Below are 16,212 nucleotides of genomic sequence, written 5' to 3' on the forward strand. Positions count from 1 at the left end.
GAGTGAAAATACTGAAGGAGTTAAGACCAGATAGGAACAGTAATTCAGATTACTTTAGAAAGGAACTAGGAACTATAAGGAGGAGCCAAGAAAAATTAGAAAATTAATTTGTGGAGAACCAACCCGAGTTAAAGGCACTGAAGTGCAGAATGAATAATGCAGAGGAAAGAATAAGTGACTTGGAAGATAGAATAATGGAAATCATTTAAACAGGACAGTGGACAGAAAGCCAAATGAAAAAAAACATGAAAGCAATATAGGAGATTTATGGGATAATACAAAACAGACCATTCTACATGTAACAAAGTTCCCAGAAAGAGAAGAAAAAGAAAGCGGGATTGAAAATATATTTGAAGAAATTATGGCTGAAAACTTTCCAACTCGAAAGGAAGCAGATATCAAGATACAGGAATCAGAGAGGGCCCCAATCAACTTGAACCCAAATAGAGCCACACCAAGACATATTATAATAAAAATTCAAAAGTTAAAGATAAAATATTTTCTTTTTGGTAACCATAAGTTTGGTTTCAAAATCTTTGAGTCTGTTTCTATTTTGTGAATAATTACTTTTTTATCGTTTTTATTTGAGCAACCTAGTTTTAAAAGTAAAACTTGAGGTATTGAAAGTTTGCATGGAGTTCCTGTCTGTCGTGGCGCAGCGGAAACGAATACAACTAGGAACTATGAGGTTGCAGGTCCCATTCCCTGGCCTTGCTCAGTGGGTTAAGAATCTGGCGGCTGCTGTGAGCTGTGGTGTAGGTCGCACACATGGCTTGGATCTGGCGTTTCATAGGCAGATCCAATTAGACCCCTAGCCTGGGAACCTCAAAAAAAAAAAAAAAAAAAAAAAAGGAAAGTTTCCAGTATTTGTGATTGCAATGGAAAGATGTTAACGGCATAGGTGGTTGAACTTCTGTCTCTCTACATCTTGAAAACAATTTCTAAGAGGCCTTTGAAAGTGGAAAATCTAAATGACACACTTAGAGGTCCATTTGTCCTTTCAATTGGAGCCCCAAGTCTCTTATATTCTAGAGGTGTGTGATGAAATAAACTGACATTAAAATAGCCCAAGTGTGAGAGTTTCCTGTTCAAACCTTAAGTGACACATTGATGAGAAATCTGCTGTTTCCACTCTTGCCTCACTCTGAGCCCTCACAGGTCGGTGTGTGAAGGTCACAGACATTGTTTACTGTTGTCCTGAATTTATGTTTTTAAATTTTTCCTTTTATTACCCAGATAGAGCAAGCTTCTTTTATAAATGTAACCTGGCCTCCTAAAGGATGCACTACTTTCTGACCAGTAGAAGGTAGGTGTGCCTCCTCTCCTGTCTCTCTACTAGCCTACTTCACTTAAGTAGAAAATAGCAAATGTTAGATATGATGCAATTGATGTACAATTAATATACAGCAAAATCAAAGCAGAACATTCATGTTTTTGTTTGAAAAATTGGGGTAAAAAGAAACCATAAAATATGAAAAATATTGGAAGATTTCTTAAAGTATTCAAATTGCTTTCTTTAGGAAGTTAGTCAAGTGCATAACACATATGCATATTTCAGTTTGTAAATCAACACAACTTTAACTTAAACCCACAAACATCATTACAAGGAACAATTCTTTTGGAATTTTATAATAATAGGGTTTTTTGTGTAATAATAAGTTAAGTTATATTTTGCTCAACATTTATAAATAGATTCTTGGAAAGGAATTCATGGCATAACAAAGACAATAGGTAATTCCTTATGCATATATTTAGACCGAAAAAAAGTAGCTTGATTTTTAATAAAAATCAAGATAAGTTCACTTCTAAACTAATTTAAACTTAATTATAATTAATAAAAAGATAATTTAAAAAAAAAATCAGGAGTTCCCGTCGTGGCGCAGTGGTTAACGAATCCGACTAGGAACCATGAGGTTGCGGGTTCGGTCCTGCCTTGCTCAGTGGGTTAACGATCCGGTGTTGCCGTGAGCTGTGGTGTAGGTTGCAGACTCGGCTCGGATCCCGCGTTGCTGTGGCTCTGGCGTAGGCCGGTGGCTACAGCTCCGACTCGACCCTAGCCTAGGAACTCCATATGCCGCGGGAGCGGCCAAGAAATAGCAACAACAACAACAACAACAACAAAAAGACAAAAAGACAAAAAAAAAAAATCAGATATTGCAAAAAAGAGGCACCAGAGTAGTTAAAGACACTTCCTTTTTTTTTTGTCTTTTTAGGGCTGCACCTGCGGCATATGGAGGTTCCCAGGCTAGGGGTCTAATTGGAGCTGCAGCTGCCGACCTACACCACAGCCACAGCAACACCAGATCCGAGCCGTGTCTGCAACCTACACCACAGCTCACAGCAACACCGGATCCTTAACCCACTGAGCAAAGCCAGGGATCAAACCAGAAACCTCATGGTTCCTAGTCAGATTTGTTTCCACTGCGCCACCACAGGAACTCAGAGACTCTTTGACTTAATAAATTATTTTACAGGGTCTAACAGATATAAATCAGAAATAGTAACATGGAAATTGTGACTAACATAAGAATTAAAATTAATATTTATTGAAAACTATAAGTGCCAGGTTGAGTGCTCAGCGTTACATGTGGTATATCTTACATATTTGTATTTTCACTTTAGATTAGTAAAATAGGTTACTAGATACTAAATAATTTTTTTAAAGATCACAATTTTATAAGTTTCAAAGCCAGAATTAATTTCCAGATATTTCTGATTATTGAGCCTTTTGACTGAATTATTAAGATATATTACCTGGATTTCTTACAAGTAATTTTTTATAAGTATTACCATCACTTACACAACTAAAATGACCCTTACTAACTTTGACATCTGTAGGCTCTTTCTGGAAGTTTGAACCCATAATGTTCTTCCGTAAATGACCTATGCTTGTTTATCATTTTATGGGTTCATATTTTAGCCATTAAATCAGTTGTCAATTAATTTTGTAAAATAAGTATTTTTAAATCTTTTTTCTGTTGTTTTATTTTCATTATTGTTTAGCTTATGTATAAGTTTAGTGTGTCATGTAACATTTTCCAATATATGAAATATTTTTTAAATTTTTAGTGTTTTCTCAGAAGTCCTCAACCATTCAAAAAAAACCTTTCGGTAACCTCTTTTAATAAATATGTCACCAAATAATGTAATTTAGCATAGAAAATTGCTGTAGATGACATTATTCTTTCCACATTCTTAGAGTACTCTCTTTAATCATTATTGGATTTCAAAATTATTATAATATAGGTGAGTCTCTTTTCTAATACATTTTAACTTTTAACACAAGCATTATGATAGTGTTAAAACATGTCTGTGGAACCTGACTTTAAATTAATGAAGTTATTAGTCATAAACTTTTTTATTCCTCCATAATTAATTGCTTTTCATTGTTTCAGCTGATATCATATTGTCAAATGTAGAATATCTTTTTCAAAACATATTCTACCATGAGACATTTGTCTAAAGCTCTAAGGAGTTTAGAACCAGGCCTTAAGATTCTTCAGCTACAAAATGAGCACTAATACATTTCACTCCGCCCATTTTACTCTACTAGGCATCTCAACATAACTCATGTCATTTTTTCCTAAGTACACTTATCTTAGAGCACAGTTCTTGACATCACTCGGCCACAAAGATGAATAACCAAGGAGTTACTTATGCAGAACTGAACGTAGCCAACAACTCTAAGAGGCGACAAATAAAACTTAAGGACACTAAAAGTTCCATTTCAATAACTGAGCAGGAAATAGTCTATACAGAACTGAATCTTCAGAATGCTTCTAAGAATCTTCAAGGGAATGATAAGAACCACCACTGCCAAGGTAAAACATTTTAACAGTCATACGAGTGAACCATCCTAGGACATGCAGTTAGGGTGCAGAGATGTGGAGAAGAATAGGGGATAAGCTTACAAATTTTTCATTTTGACGAACAGAGCTTAAAGTTGGATATGGTGTTCTAATGTGAATTCTGATTTTATTCTGGCATTGTTGTAATTTTTAGTCTGATCAACAATTCAGGAAGTGTTATATTTGCTGAAAATGCAGTGGAATATTCTGAGAGAAGGATTACAATGGTGGAAATGGGTTTGGGGTCCAAGTTCATGTATATGACTCCCTGTGCTTGTGAGTTCTCTTGTATGTCAACTTTCTAAGAAATTGGCTGTATATCTCCTTATGATGTTTCCTTTTCTCTCCTGAATCATGGCTTCCAGAGAAGCTTGTTGCTGGGACCCTGGGAATCATCTGTCTTGGCTTGATGTTCGCTGTGGTAGCAATGATAGTTGTTACTCCCGGTAAGTAAATTCTTGAAAAATCGTAAGGGAACTTTTTAACATCAATGCCTCTAAGCACCTCATAATATGGAATAGGCCTCTCATTAAAATGCATGCATTTAGACTAGTGTGAAATAGTTACCCTGAATTTGTCAAAAGTATACAATACAAAATAATTATAAAGAGTACACACATATATTCTGATTTCATAACTCAAACACCTGCCTTAGGAGATCAAAAGATCTTATTGAGAAATACAAATTAATTATTGAGATTGGTTAAAACAAATACTGTAAGAGGTGGGGAAGTCTGTTCCTTGAGGCTTTTAAAATAGCTTTTCCACCTAATCTTCATGACTTTATTCATCTTTCTTGATAAAAAACAATGTTATTCCAGATTATTCTAATCCTAAACAATAAACCAAATTTCAAACTAAGAAACTAAAGTCATTTTGATATATTTAGAGCAATATTAATCTCTATAATGATTACTTCTGTAGCTACTGTAATACCAGAGCAGAATGACTCCTCTCCAATCACAAGGCTCCAGAAAGGTACATAATGATTTTCAAAATTCTGATACAAATACAGTTTGTATTTTGTTTCTATCTTAGACTTGAGAAAATAAGACTTGATTTGGGGGGAGAAAATAAATTATAAGACTCAGGCAATAAATATTCATATGTAATGATTAGAGGAGCGTGTTTCTCCCTGTGCAACAATGTGATCACCATACCCTTTGTTGACAATTGGCTCAAATTTCCTCCTGCTCTAATATGATAAGAGACAAATAACTTTGCTATTCTAAAGGAGTGGTTTCACTTCTTGATTTTCAGGTAATGTAAAGAGAGAATTTTTTGTGTGCGTTTGCTTTATATGGAGATGTACATTGGGGAACGAGAGACTGACCCTTCTCCATGAATGCATATGAGTGTGGTTTGTTTTATGTGCACCAGCCTTGAGGGTGCATAGAGATGTTATATATACATTTACATATATATGTGTGTGTGTTTATACTTACATATATATGTAAGTTAATTTTAATTTTTTAAATTTAAATTGTTTTGGATAATATTTAATAATTTTTCTTCAGAATTTCATTGTGGTAATTGTCCAAAGGAATGGTTTACATATTCCAATAATTGCTATTATGCTACTACTGAAAAAAAGACATGGAATGAGAGTTTGATGGCCTGTGCTTCACGGAATTCTACTCTACTTCGTATAGATAATGAAGAAGAAATGGTGAGTTATTAAATGTTTCAAACATTTTATTAAAGGCTGGATTCAGTCAATATTACATTTGTAGAGTTCACGCAGGCGTACGTATTTGTAGTTCATTTATTTTAAGATCTGTTAGCATTCCATTAAACAATGGAATATGACCTTATGATATTTTATTTGTATTTTTATATCATTAATGCACAAATGATAATTTCCAGTTTTTGCTTTTCATGGAAAACCATACTGTTAACAAATGCTATTATTTTCTAAAATAAACTGTGCTATTTATTTTACCATATATCAAGGAAATTAAACATATCATGATTTTGCTTATTGACCACAAAGTGTGTAGATCCAGGCAATTGCAAATCAGATCATGCAATCGAAGTTTCTACTTCCCTGAAGCCCCACTCCTCTACCTTCTCTCATCACTTCCCCTCACTTCTTTTTAACCAGGATCCTGACTTTTGATATTATGGTATCTCTTTGTTTTTGAACTTCATACACATGAAATGATACAGCATGTGTTTTTGTTCCTGTCTCTTATCACTCCCGTGATATTTTTGCAGTTCCTCTACATCATTGTGTTTATGTGTAATTTATTCATTTTCACGGCTCATTATGTAAATATAACATTGTAAAATCAGTTCAATCCAGTATTTCTGGTTGAGGATGGATCTCAGGGATAAAGAGGCTTCCTGAGTCCAATATTTTTAGTTATAGGATCCCCTTTGCTGACCCACCTCCACCCTCCACTCCCCAATTCTGGTGTCTCTTAGTGGCAGGAGGGGGAGCACTTCCTCTGGCTGCTTACTGTTAGCAGGTGTCCTGCTGGACTACCTTGTTAGACTTGCCTGGTGTTGCTCTCAGGATTCCCTTCAGCACTGAAGAGGAATGGCTCACCTGTGCCACCTTCTAGGGACAGGTTGGGCATTGGGAAGCAGCAGGCCTGGGTCTCTTTGTTTTATAGGGTGGGAAATATAAGACGGCCCAATTGTTGTTCCCTAATCCCAGGGTCCCAAACCATTTCATCTTTCTCATTCCACCTTCTAGAGTTATTTACTTGTGTCTTTCATGAGTCCCTGTGTTTACAGTTGTACCAAGCAGGGCATAGCAGAGAGAAATGAGTCCCTGATCCTTTATCTGGTCCATTAGATTCCACCAATACAAAAGCAGATCGTTTGGGGTTTATCTAGTCAAAGAATGGTGAGAGTCCAAAAAACCAAATCTTTGGCTTTCACATCACTTATTACCTTCAATTTCAATCCCTTAATATCCTTCTAAAATTCAAACTCTGAGAAACATAGTAGAGAAATCTATTGATAAAGTCACAGCATCCGGAGAAATGAATGTCACAGTATCTGAAGCTTATTTAAAGCTTCTCTAAGTTAGTTTTGTTAGCATGAGTAACAAATTATATGAGTTAGAATTTTCCTTGTTAAGAAAAAACCAATATGACTTCGAATATAAATATTTAAGGGTTAATTTTAAATCAAAAGTACAGATGCTGGCAAAAGTTTTTGGCAATATGGAAAGCGCTTTTCAAAATTTTAATGTCTTCAGAGTTAGAATACAACACTCTCATTTTATTCAGAAACCTAAGGAACCTATGAAAGAATACACTACTAGCATTTAAAAAAATAATAAAATCTTTTATAATGACTAAGTGAAAATTGTTTATTTTGGGGTAGAAATTCCTGGAATCCCTATCAAGTGTGTTATGGGTTGCAGTCTCTCGTAAAAGCCGTGGTCATCCATGGATGTGGATAAATGGTTCAACTTGCACACTAAAGTAAGTTTTAAAAATAATACTATATAGAGGAGGAAAAATACTAACAATTTTTAAGAATAATAATATTTGCTTTAGTTGAACTGTAGAAAAATGAAGAATGATGTTAAAGTTAATGAAATGTTGACATAAATATTAAAGAATGGACTACTCTGTTTTCCTAATAACCACCTCTCACTAAATTATATGAAGAGCATCACTACCCATTGTTAAAATATTCTTCTATTACAGTTATACAGAAAATGATTTTGTTTCTTGGATTGCCCCCACGTAGTATAACAGAATGTACATTTTTATCTATTGCAGGATAACAGATAGATCACCTGGTAAACGTAACTGTGCAATTCTATACCCAATGGGCATTAAAGCAGAAAACTGCAACTTTCCAAATGCATATAATTGCAAGCATAAACTTAAGAAATAAAGCATATGAATTTGGATTCTGTTGGGTAACATTGTCTTTCATGAAATGGTAATGATATCATGATTGCATATGTTTTAGACGAATTATGTTATTCATATATGAAATACGGAATATATGAAAGTTTTTTCAAAAACTATTGAAACATAATATATACCCCAAAGTACAGATATCATTACTTTTTGCTTGGCTTTTTTTGCTCAACAATATGTTTATGGCTTTCAACCTTTCTAAGAGATCACATATGGTGTAAGCCCATTTATATGAATATCAAGAATAGGTAATTCCCATAGAGGCAGAAAGTGGATTAGTGGTTACCAAGGACTGAGGAGAGACGGAGTTAGAAAATGACTGATAAGCACTACAAAGTCTCTTTGGGGGGTAATAAAAACTTCTAGAATTTGTTAGTGTTGATGGTTGTAAACTCTCTGAACATATAAAAAAATCACTGATTTATATGCTTTCAGTTGATACATGTTATGCTGTGTAAATTACACTCCAATAAAGCTGTTTAAAATTAAAAAAAAAAACTCCTGGAATTATGTTTGAGACTGCATTTAATGTTTAAGGTAATTTGTAAAGATATTTCATCTTTACAATATTGGCATTTCCAGTCAAAATCATGCTTTATCCTTCCATGAATTAGGTTTTTCTATAATTTCTCCTGATTATATTTTGTATTTTGTATTATTCTATGTTAAAATCTTAAAGATACATGGGTATTTCACACTTAAGGCTTTTGTAAATGGTATCCTTAATATATTCTCCTGGATTTTTATATACACAACTATTGCATCTTTAAATAATCACACGTTATTTCTTCTTTCCAAGTGTAATTATTTTTTTCTTGAGTTATTTTTATTGGTTTGGGTTTTACTTCCAATGTTGAATAGAAGGTACAGTAAAATTTCTATGTATATCCTTCCCTATCTTTGAGGAAAATATTTCAATATTTTATCCTCCAATATTAATTTTGTCTTAAGGCTTTTTTCATCATACGTTTTCTCACATGAAAGCAATTCCATAATATTCTCATTTTTAAACAAATTTTACAACCAATTCATGTTATGTTTGTATTATTTTTCCATCCATGGAATGATAAATGTTTCTCTGTATAATGATTATGAAATAAATTACATTTATCTAAGTTAAACCAATCTTGCATGTCTGAAACAAAAATTTCAGTGATTATCTGTATTGTCCTTTTTTAAAAAACTCAGTATGTGTATTTTTTTCTTCATTTATATTGACAAAGATTTGAGTTTTCATTTATGTTATGTATTTGACAGGTTTTGTGAAAGAGCACTGCTACATTTTTGAGTGTTATTATTCACTACCAATGCCGTCTGAACTTCTAGAGCTTCTTTGTAGGAAGGCTTATATAATGAACTCAATTTCTTTACATATGCATTTGATTTACTCAGGTTTCTATTTATTGTGCTGTATTCTGGTAATTTGCATTTTAGAATTTTTAATATTTTATATAGATATTAAAATATATTCATAATTATGCTTTTTTATCAGGTTAATATCTGTAAAAACCATATCCCCATATTGACTAGAGATATAAAAGATTTATTTCTTTTCAAAAAATTTTTAATAGGCTTTTATCAATTTTATTAAATGTTTTCAATGAGAGTATATTTGGCTGTGTTGTTCCTCTCTCTTGTGATTTTGCTCTTTGTCTTGATTTTGTACTATTTGTTGTTACTCCTACTTCATTTGGTTTTAATTTCACCTAATTTTAGCTTTTCCATTTTTGGTTTCTTGTGTTGTATGCTTGGATTTTTGCTTTGTTTTGTTTTGTTTGTAAGATACACATTCAAGTCAATCAAGACCTCACAAGACAGACTTTTGGTTTTATATTTTCTTTGTAATTCTCATATGACTTGTGAACATTCATTGTGATCATTTCTGTGTCCCATCCATTATTTAGACATTTACTATTGAATTTAAAAACCATATAAGGATTTTCAAATTTTTAGTTATTGTCTTCTACATACGGAAAAGAGGGTTCTATTTTGGTTAGAGAATTTTCTGTGAAGTTGGAAATTTTCTACATCACTGTTAAATGTGGCTGGTGTGAATGAGGAACCAATATTACAATTTTATTTATTTTTAACAAGTTAAAAATTAAATTTGAATACCCACATTTCAAGTCGCCCCTTACCAAACTTGGCTATCAGCTACTGCAGTGACTGCATTTATATTATTTATACTAATAATATGCTTGGAGATATGATTGATAGTCTATTTTTTTTTAAATCTCCATGTGAAAAAAATATTAGTAGTCTATATTAGTACATAAATATATATGTGTGTTGGACATATATGTATTGATTAGTTGTCTAGTTTAAATCTTTCTTTAGCCTAAAGAGATAATTTCACTTGTTACTAACTTTGAAAAATAGCTATAAAAGCAATGGCAAAAGTAATATTAGTAAACATGACTCCTGAGACTACATAATTTTCTTTTTAGTGAATATTTTGCAGTTAGCTCATTTCAAACCGATTTACACAGCTAAGTCAAATGGTTAAGAAGCAAAAATATGTCAGATTATTATTTCTCTCTCCAATTTTATAATGGAAATAATCTCTTTGTTTCCATAAACACATTTCTTCATTTTATTAATTTGGAAAATAAAAACTTACGGCATGAAAATCAGTTTATAACTTTAAATAATTCAGTTTTTCTTTCAAAATAGGAAAATTTCTGTTAATCTTATTTTTTTTCTAATGAAAAAGCATGTTATTCACTAAATGAAAGTTGTTTGTGTTGGGTTTTCTTTTGTGTTAATGAACTGCAAGCTTTTAAGACCTCATACTTTCATCACACAACTTTCTGACCTCAATTATACTTCTTAGCATACAGCAAGTGATGAATAACAGAATTACTCACAGGGCTTTTAAGGTTGCTCTCAAAAATGAGATTAAAAACAAAAATAACAATATTCTCTTTTTCAAATGGATGAATAATAATATGTTGTATATATTTACTTATACTACATTTTATTTATCTATGCATCTTTTTATAGACACATGTTGGTTCCATTCCTTGGCTATTGTGAGTATATTGTAATGAATATGAGAGTATAGAAATCTCTTTGAGATCCTGTTTTCATTTAATGTGAATATAAATCCAGAAATAGGACTGGAGGATCCTCTGTACTGTTTTTCATAATTGTTATATAAATTTATATCTCCCCAACATTGCATAGAGTCCCTTTTTTTTTTTTGCAATAATCTGCAAATTGGTTCTTTTGATGATATCCCATAAGCTTTCTTTACTGTTTTAGTTGTTCTTTCTTTCTTCTCTTCTGACTGGATAATTTCAAAGGTCTTGTCCTTTATTTCACAAATTCTTTCTTTTGCTTGATCCATCCTGGTTTGATACTCTCCATTGTACTTTCATTTCACTTATTGCATTCTTCCATTTGCATTTGGCTCTTTTTATGACTTCTATTACTTTGTTAACCTAATTTTTTTTTCACATATTGTTTCCCTTACAGTGTTGAATTATCTTTCTTTTTTCTTGTAGCTCACTGAGCTTCTCTAAAACAGCTATTTTGAATTCTTTATTGGTTAAATCATAATAGATTTCCATGTCTTTGAGGTTGGTTGCTGGAAAATTACTGTGATCTTTTGGTGATGGCATTTTTCATGCTCTGAAGTTTTGTGTTGCTTTGCGTTCGAAGTAGCTGTCATCGTCTCCTATCTTCTAACTGACATCAGGGGAGAATCACCTTCCATCAGAACTGCTAGTGATTCCAAGGCTTTCTAGGACTTTCTGTGGAGGTACTTGCTCCACACTTTTGTGCTCCCTCTTGTGGTAGAATTTTTAAGCTTGTATACCTCATCGCAGTCTTTCAATACACCAGGCTGGGTGCTAAAAGCCTTTCTTTTGTTTTCAGAAATGTGATACTAAAGTTCTTGTTTGTGGTCTCTTGCTGGCCTTCAGATTCAGGCTCAGTTTCTGCGTATTCTCTCCGGCCATCTACCAGATCTCACTTTCTCTGCTGCAGTTGGGCATGCCCACAGGGAGGTGGCCACAGGGTTTGGGTGTTTGTGGGTGAAGTGCACTTATTACTGAGGGTGACTCTGGGCCAATAGGGCAAATGCAAGTGGCTCATGTCTCTTGATGGAGACTATGGCACAGTAAGATCTGCATCCCTTGATCTCTTTGAGAGTCCTATTTGTTTCTCTCTCAGCCTCTTCTCATTCTCTAGTTATGTATATCATGATGCAGTACACTGGGTGAGACAAGACAGAAATGAGCCTGTTTGGCAGTGCCCCATATAGCTTAGAAAGCTGCATGCTCGCTCATACTCTTTTATGTTTCCTGATGAAAGAAATGATGTGCTTAAAATGTCCCTCTTGGCCCTAAGGTGTGTACTTTGGAGGGAGGGTAATGTGGGTAAAGTCAGGCTGATTCTCTTATCTTCTCAAATGCAGTCATCTCATAGTCTTTGGCTCCAATATTGTGCTGAAACTTCTCTGGAAGCCTAGACTTGCATAAGAATTATTTGGTCTGTGAGAGATTGGCTAAGACAGTGTCTTCCACTGATCACAGCAAAAGGGAACTGAAGCTTGTTCCCAGGCAGCTGCAGGGTCTGCAGCTGGGACTGAGTTCTGTACCACTCAATTTCAAATCATGTAAAGTGGCAAACACCAAAAATAGTCAAGACCATGTTGATGAAGGGCGTGATGAATATATTTTGGGATTAGTCCAAGGAACTGAACCAAATTCTAGGAGAAAAATTGCCTAGAAATTTGAACAACTTATTGAACAATAAATGTGACGGGGCAAGTAAGGAAAGAAGAGACCATTCAATAAAGGTGATGGAAAGAAAAATAATTTCCCTGTGGGATGTATGTATACGTGTGATTGGATGGATCACTTTACTGTACACCTGAAACTAACACATCATTGTAAATCAGTATACTGCAATATAAAATAAAAATCAAATGAAATTGAAAAAAATCATTTCCCTGTGGAAAAGTAATGAATATCAAAGGTCTAATTATGAAAGAAGTCCTCACAAGTTTAAGAGAAACTGTAATCAAAAACTGTTAAGTCCTTTTGGTTAAGGATACATTTTTCAATCAAATTTCCAGAAAGTCAAGTCATAAGTACAAATGCTGCTACAAAAGAATGAGTAAATAAATACCTTCATTTTCTGAACAATGATAGGTATCATTAAAATTGGAGAGATATCCCCCAGACTAGGACAAATTATATAATCAGTGGATGGTGTGCTGGGTCAGGCTGATCAAAGAGGTGATTGTTAAAATTTCAGGAATTTTGGGAGCAAATTTTTAAAACACAGTCTTTATTAAAATTCAATTATAAAAACAAAATGCAAATCACATTAACAATAAAAGTGATAAATACTCAAAACATTATTTTGTAGTTAATTGCTAAACACTATACTTATGCAGTTATTCACATATACTACATCTGAGTTGTGTAAATACTATACGATGGTGTATCACTATAAATCTTTTCCCTTCCAATTCTCCATTCAGTGAGATTGTTCCTGGCGTTACTTTGACTATCATCAGAGTACTTACAAAGTCAAATTGAGGTCTACAAATGAGGTCTCCCTTACCACCAGAGAACAGGTTATTAAACTTTTAGTAACTTACACTGGATGCACTTTACAATAGATTTCTATCTAGAATATATAAAGAGCTCATGTTAAGTCCCTAACAAGGCAACCATGTCAACATAAAATAGGAAAATATGTGAAGAGACAATTCACAAAGAAGTAGACCCAAATATCCCTGAATGATTTTATTATAAAAGTTAAATATAAAGAACAATCATGGAAAGGCAAACTAAAACTTCCTGAGGAGTTCCTGTCACGGCACAGCAGAAACAAATCCAACTAGGAACCATGAGGTTGCGGGTTCTATCCCCGGCCTCCCTCCATGGGTTAAGGATCCGGCGTTGTGGTGAACTGTGGTGTAGTCACAGACACGGCTCGGATCTGGCATTTCTGTGGCTCTGGCATAGGCTGGCAGCTGTAGCTCCAATTAGACCCCTAGCCTGGGAACCTCCATATGGCGTCGGTGTGGTCCTAAAAAGACAAAAAAAAAGAAAAGAAAAAAAAAAGCCATCCAGAGAAAATTTTGTATTCTCGAGGTTAAAAAAATTAAAAGACTATAGATTCCAAATCATGGATATGGTATGGAAAAATGGAAGTGTATGTATTTCTGCTTTGGATGCAAATAATATCAAAGTTTTGGAGAGCAATTTGTCAATATTTGTTTTTTGGGTTTTTTTTTTATTTTCCCACTGTACAGCAAGGGGGTCAGGTTATCCTTACATGTATACATTACAATTATAGCTTTTCCCCCACCCTTTCTTCTGTTGCAACATGAGTATCTAAACATAGTTCTCAATGCTATTCAGCAGGATCTCCTTGTAAATCTATTCTAAGTTGTGTCTGATAAGCCCAAGCTCCCGATCCCTCCCACTCCCTCCCCCTCCCATCAGGCAGCCACAAGTCTCTTCTCCAAGTCCATGATTTTCTTTTCTGAGGAGATGTTCATTTGTGCTGGATATTAGATTCCAGTTATAAGTGATATCATATGGTATTTGCCTTTGTCTTTCTGGCTCATTTCACTCAGTATGAGATTCTCTAGTTCCATCCATGTTGCTGCAAATGGCATTATTTTGTTCTTTTTATGGCTGAGTAGTATTCCATTGTGTATATATACCACATCTTCCAAATCCAATCATCTGTCGATGGACATTTGGGTTGTTTCCATGTCCTGGCTATTGTGAATAGTGCTGCAATGAACATGCGGGTGCATGTGTCTCTTTTAAGTAGAGTTTTGTCCGGATAGATGCCCAAGAGTGGGATTGCGGGGTCATATGGAAGTTCTATGTATAAATTTCTAAGGTATCTCCAAACTGTTCTCCATAGTGGCTGTAATTTGTCAATATTTGTAAAATTTTTAATATACTTATCCTAGCATCCCAAACTGATAAAGCATAACTCTAGAAGAAATGCTCCTATAAATGCAGTTAAGGAAAAATACTGAAGAATATTCAAGACAGAATTTTGAGTGATAGTAAAAAGGGAGAAAAAAGGAAGAATCTAAATACCCTTAGAGAAGAAAATAGGTAAAAATACTGAACTATATTCACAGAATAGACTGTATTTTATGAAGAAAATGAATAAAACAGCACAATATTGAGTATATCAATATGGAGGATTAAAAAATATGAATTTGAGCCAATATAAATAATTCCAAAAATTCACACTACGCATTGCTTATATCCATTTTAAAAATATAGGCAAGACATAGCCATATGTATTAAATATAAATATATAGTTAGTAGGGATTTTCTAAAGAGAAAAATGGGAATTAGAAATGAGCACATTAAAGATTTTACATCTAATTTCATAGTATATTTCCTAAGGTTTATAGTGGACACATTAGTATTTGTCATATTATTCCTTAAGTGAAAATTATATGAATGTGGCAATTTAGAAATTCTACAGAATATTTTTATAAACTTGGAGCAACAGAAAACTTTGTTAGCAACCAAGTAAACCCTCAAATCAATCAGTTAAAGACTAGATACATTTATGTACATAACATATAATAATTACAGTTATGTCAGATATACAAAGGTAAAATACATAAAACTCAAAACAAATGTTTGATGAGCATTTACTATTTACTATAAATTGTTTATGTACTAAAGATACATCAGTGAACAAGACAAACTTCCTATCCTTTCTTAGTTTAGATACTGGTGAGGAAGAAATATAAAAACCAAGTAAACGGGGTAGAATAAAAGACACAATTTAAAATAAGAAATAAAACATATTCATAGTCTGCTTAGGAGAACAATTCTAGAAGTGTAGTGAGACATGTTTCTCTGAAAACTCCATCTTGTCCTTTACTTTATCCCATCTTCATTCTTTGCTTTAACCAATCTTCTTGCTTGATCATCCACCCATAGCCCCTTCTCACTTGATCTCATCTAAAAAGCACAATAAAGGTGGGTGTGGTTTCTTGAGGCAGGGCTCTAGGTCCCTGAGACCTTGAGTCCCCGGGTCCCCACCTTTACTGTCTCTGTGTCTTGTTTTATGTTAACTTTTTTCCTTAAGTTCCACAGCACCCGTTCTTCAGCCCCATCCTGCTGAGCTGGTCCCGGCATAGAAGATAACATTTGACAAAATTTGAAGGAAATAATGAATCTGTTTTGGCAAATAAATTTATGTCTGTGGGAGTAGAAAAGCCAAAGTTCTTGAATTAGAAATAAACGGTGTTAGCAAGTAACAATAAAAAGAACAATGAGGCTGAAGAGACAAAGGAAATGAGCAATAGGTCAAGAGAGAGGAACAACTGATATTGACTAGTACTTGACCACTTCTGAGTATTTAAAAAAAAGTAAATAATGCACATACTTTAAAAGTATTTTTTACAAGGTTTGCATTCTTTTAACTGCATCACTCCAAATGTGAGTCGTTGCTTCAAAAGATAC

General features: G+C 33.8%; 1 protein-coding gene across 3 annotated transcripts; it reads left to right on the forward strand.

Annotated features, from left to right (window-relative positions):
- Positions 863 to 12,687, forward strand: LOC100523789 (NKG2-A/NKG2-B type II integral membrane protein). 3 transcript variants are annotated; one of them, XM_021092359.1, is made up of 6 exons: positions 863 to 1,306; positions 3,589 to 3,821; positions 4,214 to 4,294; positions 4,773 to 4,826; positions 5,366 to 5,517; positions 7,592 to 8,236. In XM_021092359.1, the coding sequence occupies exons 2-6, from the start codon at positions 3,635 to 3,637 to the stop codon at positions 7,601 to 7,603; spliced, it is 486 nt and encodes a 161-aa protein (XP_020948018.1). In that variant the 5' UTR covers positions 863 to 1,306; positions 3,589 to 3,634; the 3' UTR covers positions 7,604 to 8,236. The 3 variants fall into 3 exon arrangements, with proteins under 3 accessions (XP_020948018.1, XP_020948017.1, XP_020948016.1); XM_021092358.1 differs by lacking the exon at positions 4,773 to 4,826 and adding an exon at positions 7,188 to 7,288 and having other exon boundaries at positions 865 to 1,306; positions 7,592 to 12,687; XM_021092357.1 differs by lacking the exon at positions 863 to 1,306 and adding an exon at positions 7,188 to 7,288 and having other exon boundaries at positions 3,084 to 3,821.

The sequence above is a fragment of the Sus scrofa genome, chromosome 5 (genome assembly GCF_000003025.6).
Source record: "Sus scrofa isolate TJ Tabasco breed Duroc chromosome 5, Sscrofa11.1, whole genome shotgun sequence".
NCBI classification, from domain to species: Eukaryota; Metazoa; Chordata; class Mammalia; order Artiodactyla; family Suidae; genus Sus; species Sus scrofa.

Bases quoted from the DNA above. Each gene is read 5' to 3' on its own strand.
- LOC100523789 (XM_021092357.1), top strand. From the start codon at position 3,635: ATGAATAACCAAGGAGTTACTTATGCAGAACTGAACGTAGCCAACAAC. The intron at 5,518-7,187 runs GTGAGTTATTAA...ATTTTGGGGTAG, and splicing joins TAGATAATGAAGAAGAAATG to AAATTCCTGGAATCCCTATC. The intron at 7,289-7,591 runs GTAAGTTTTAAA...TATCTATTGCAG, and splicing joins GGTTCAACTTGCACACTAAA to GATAACAGATAGATCACCTG.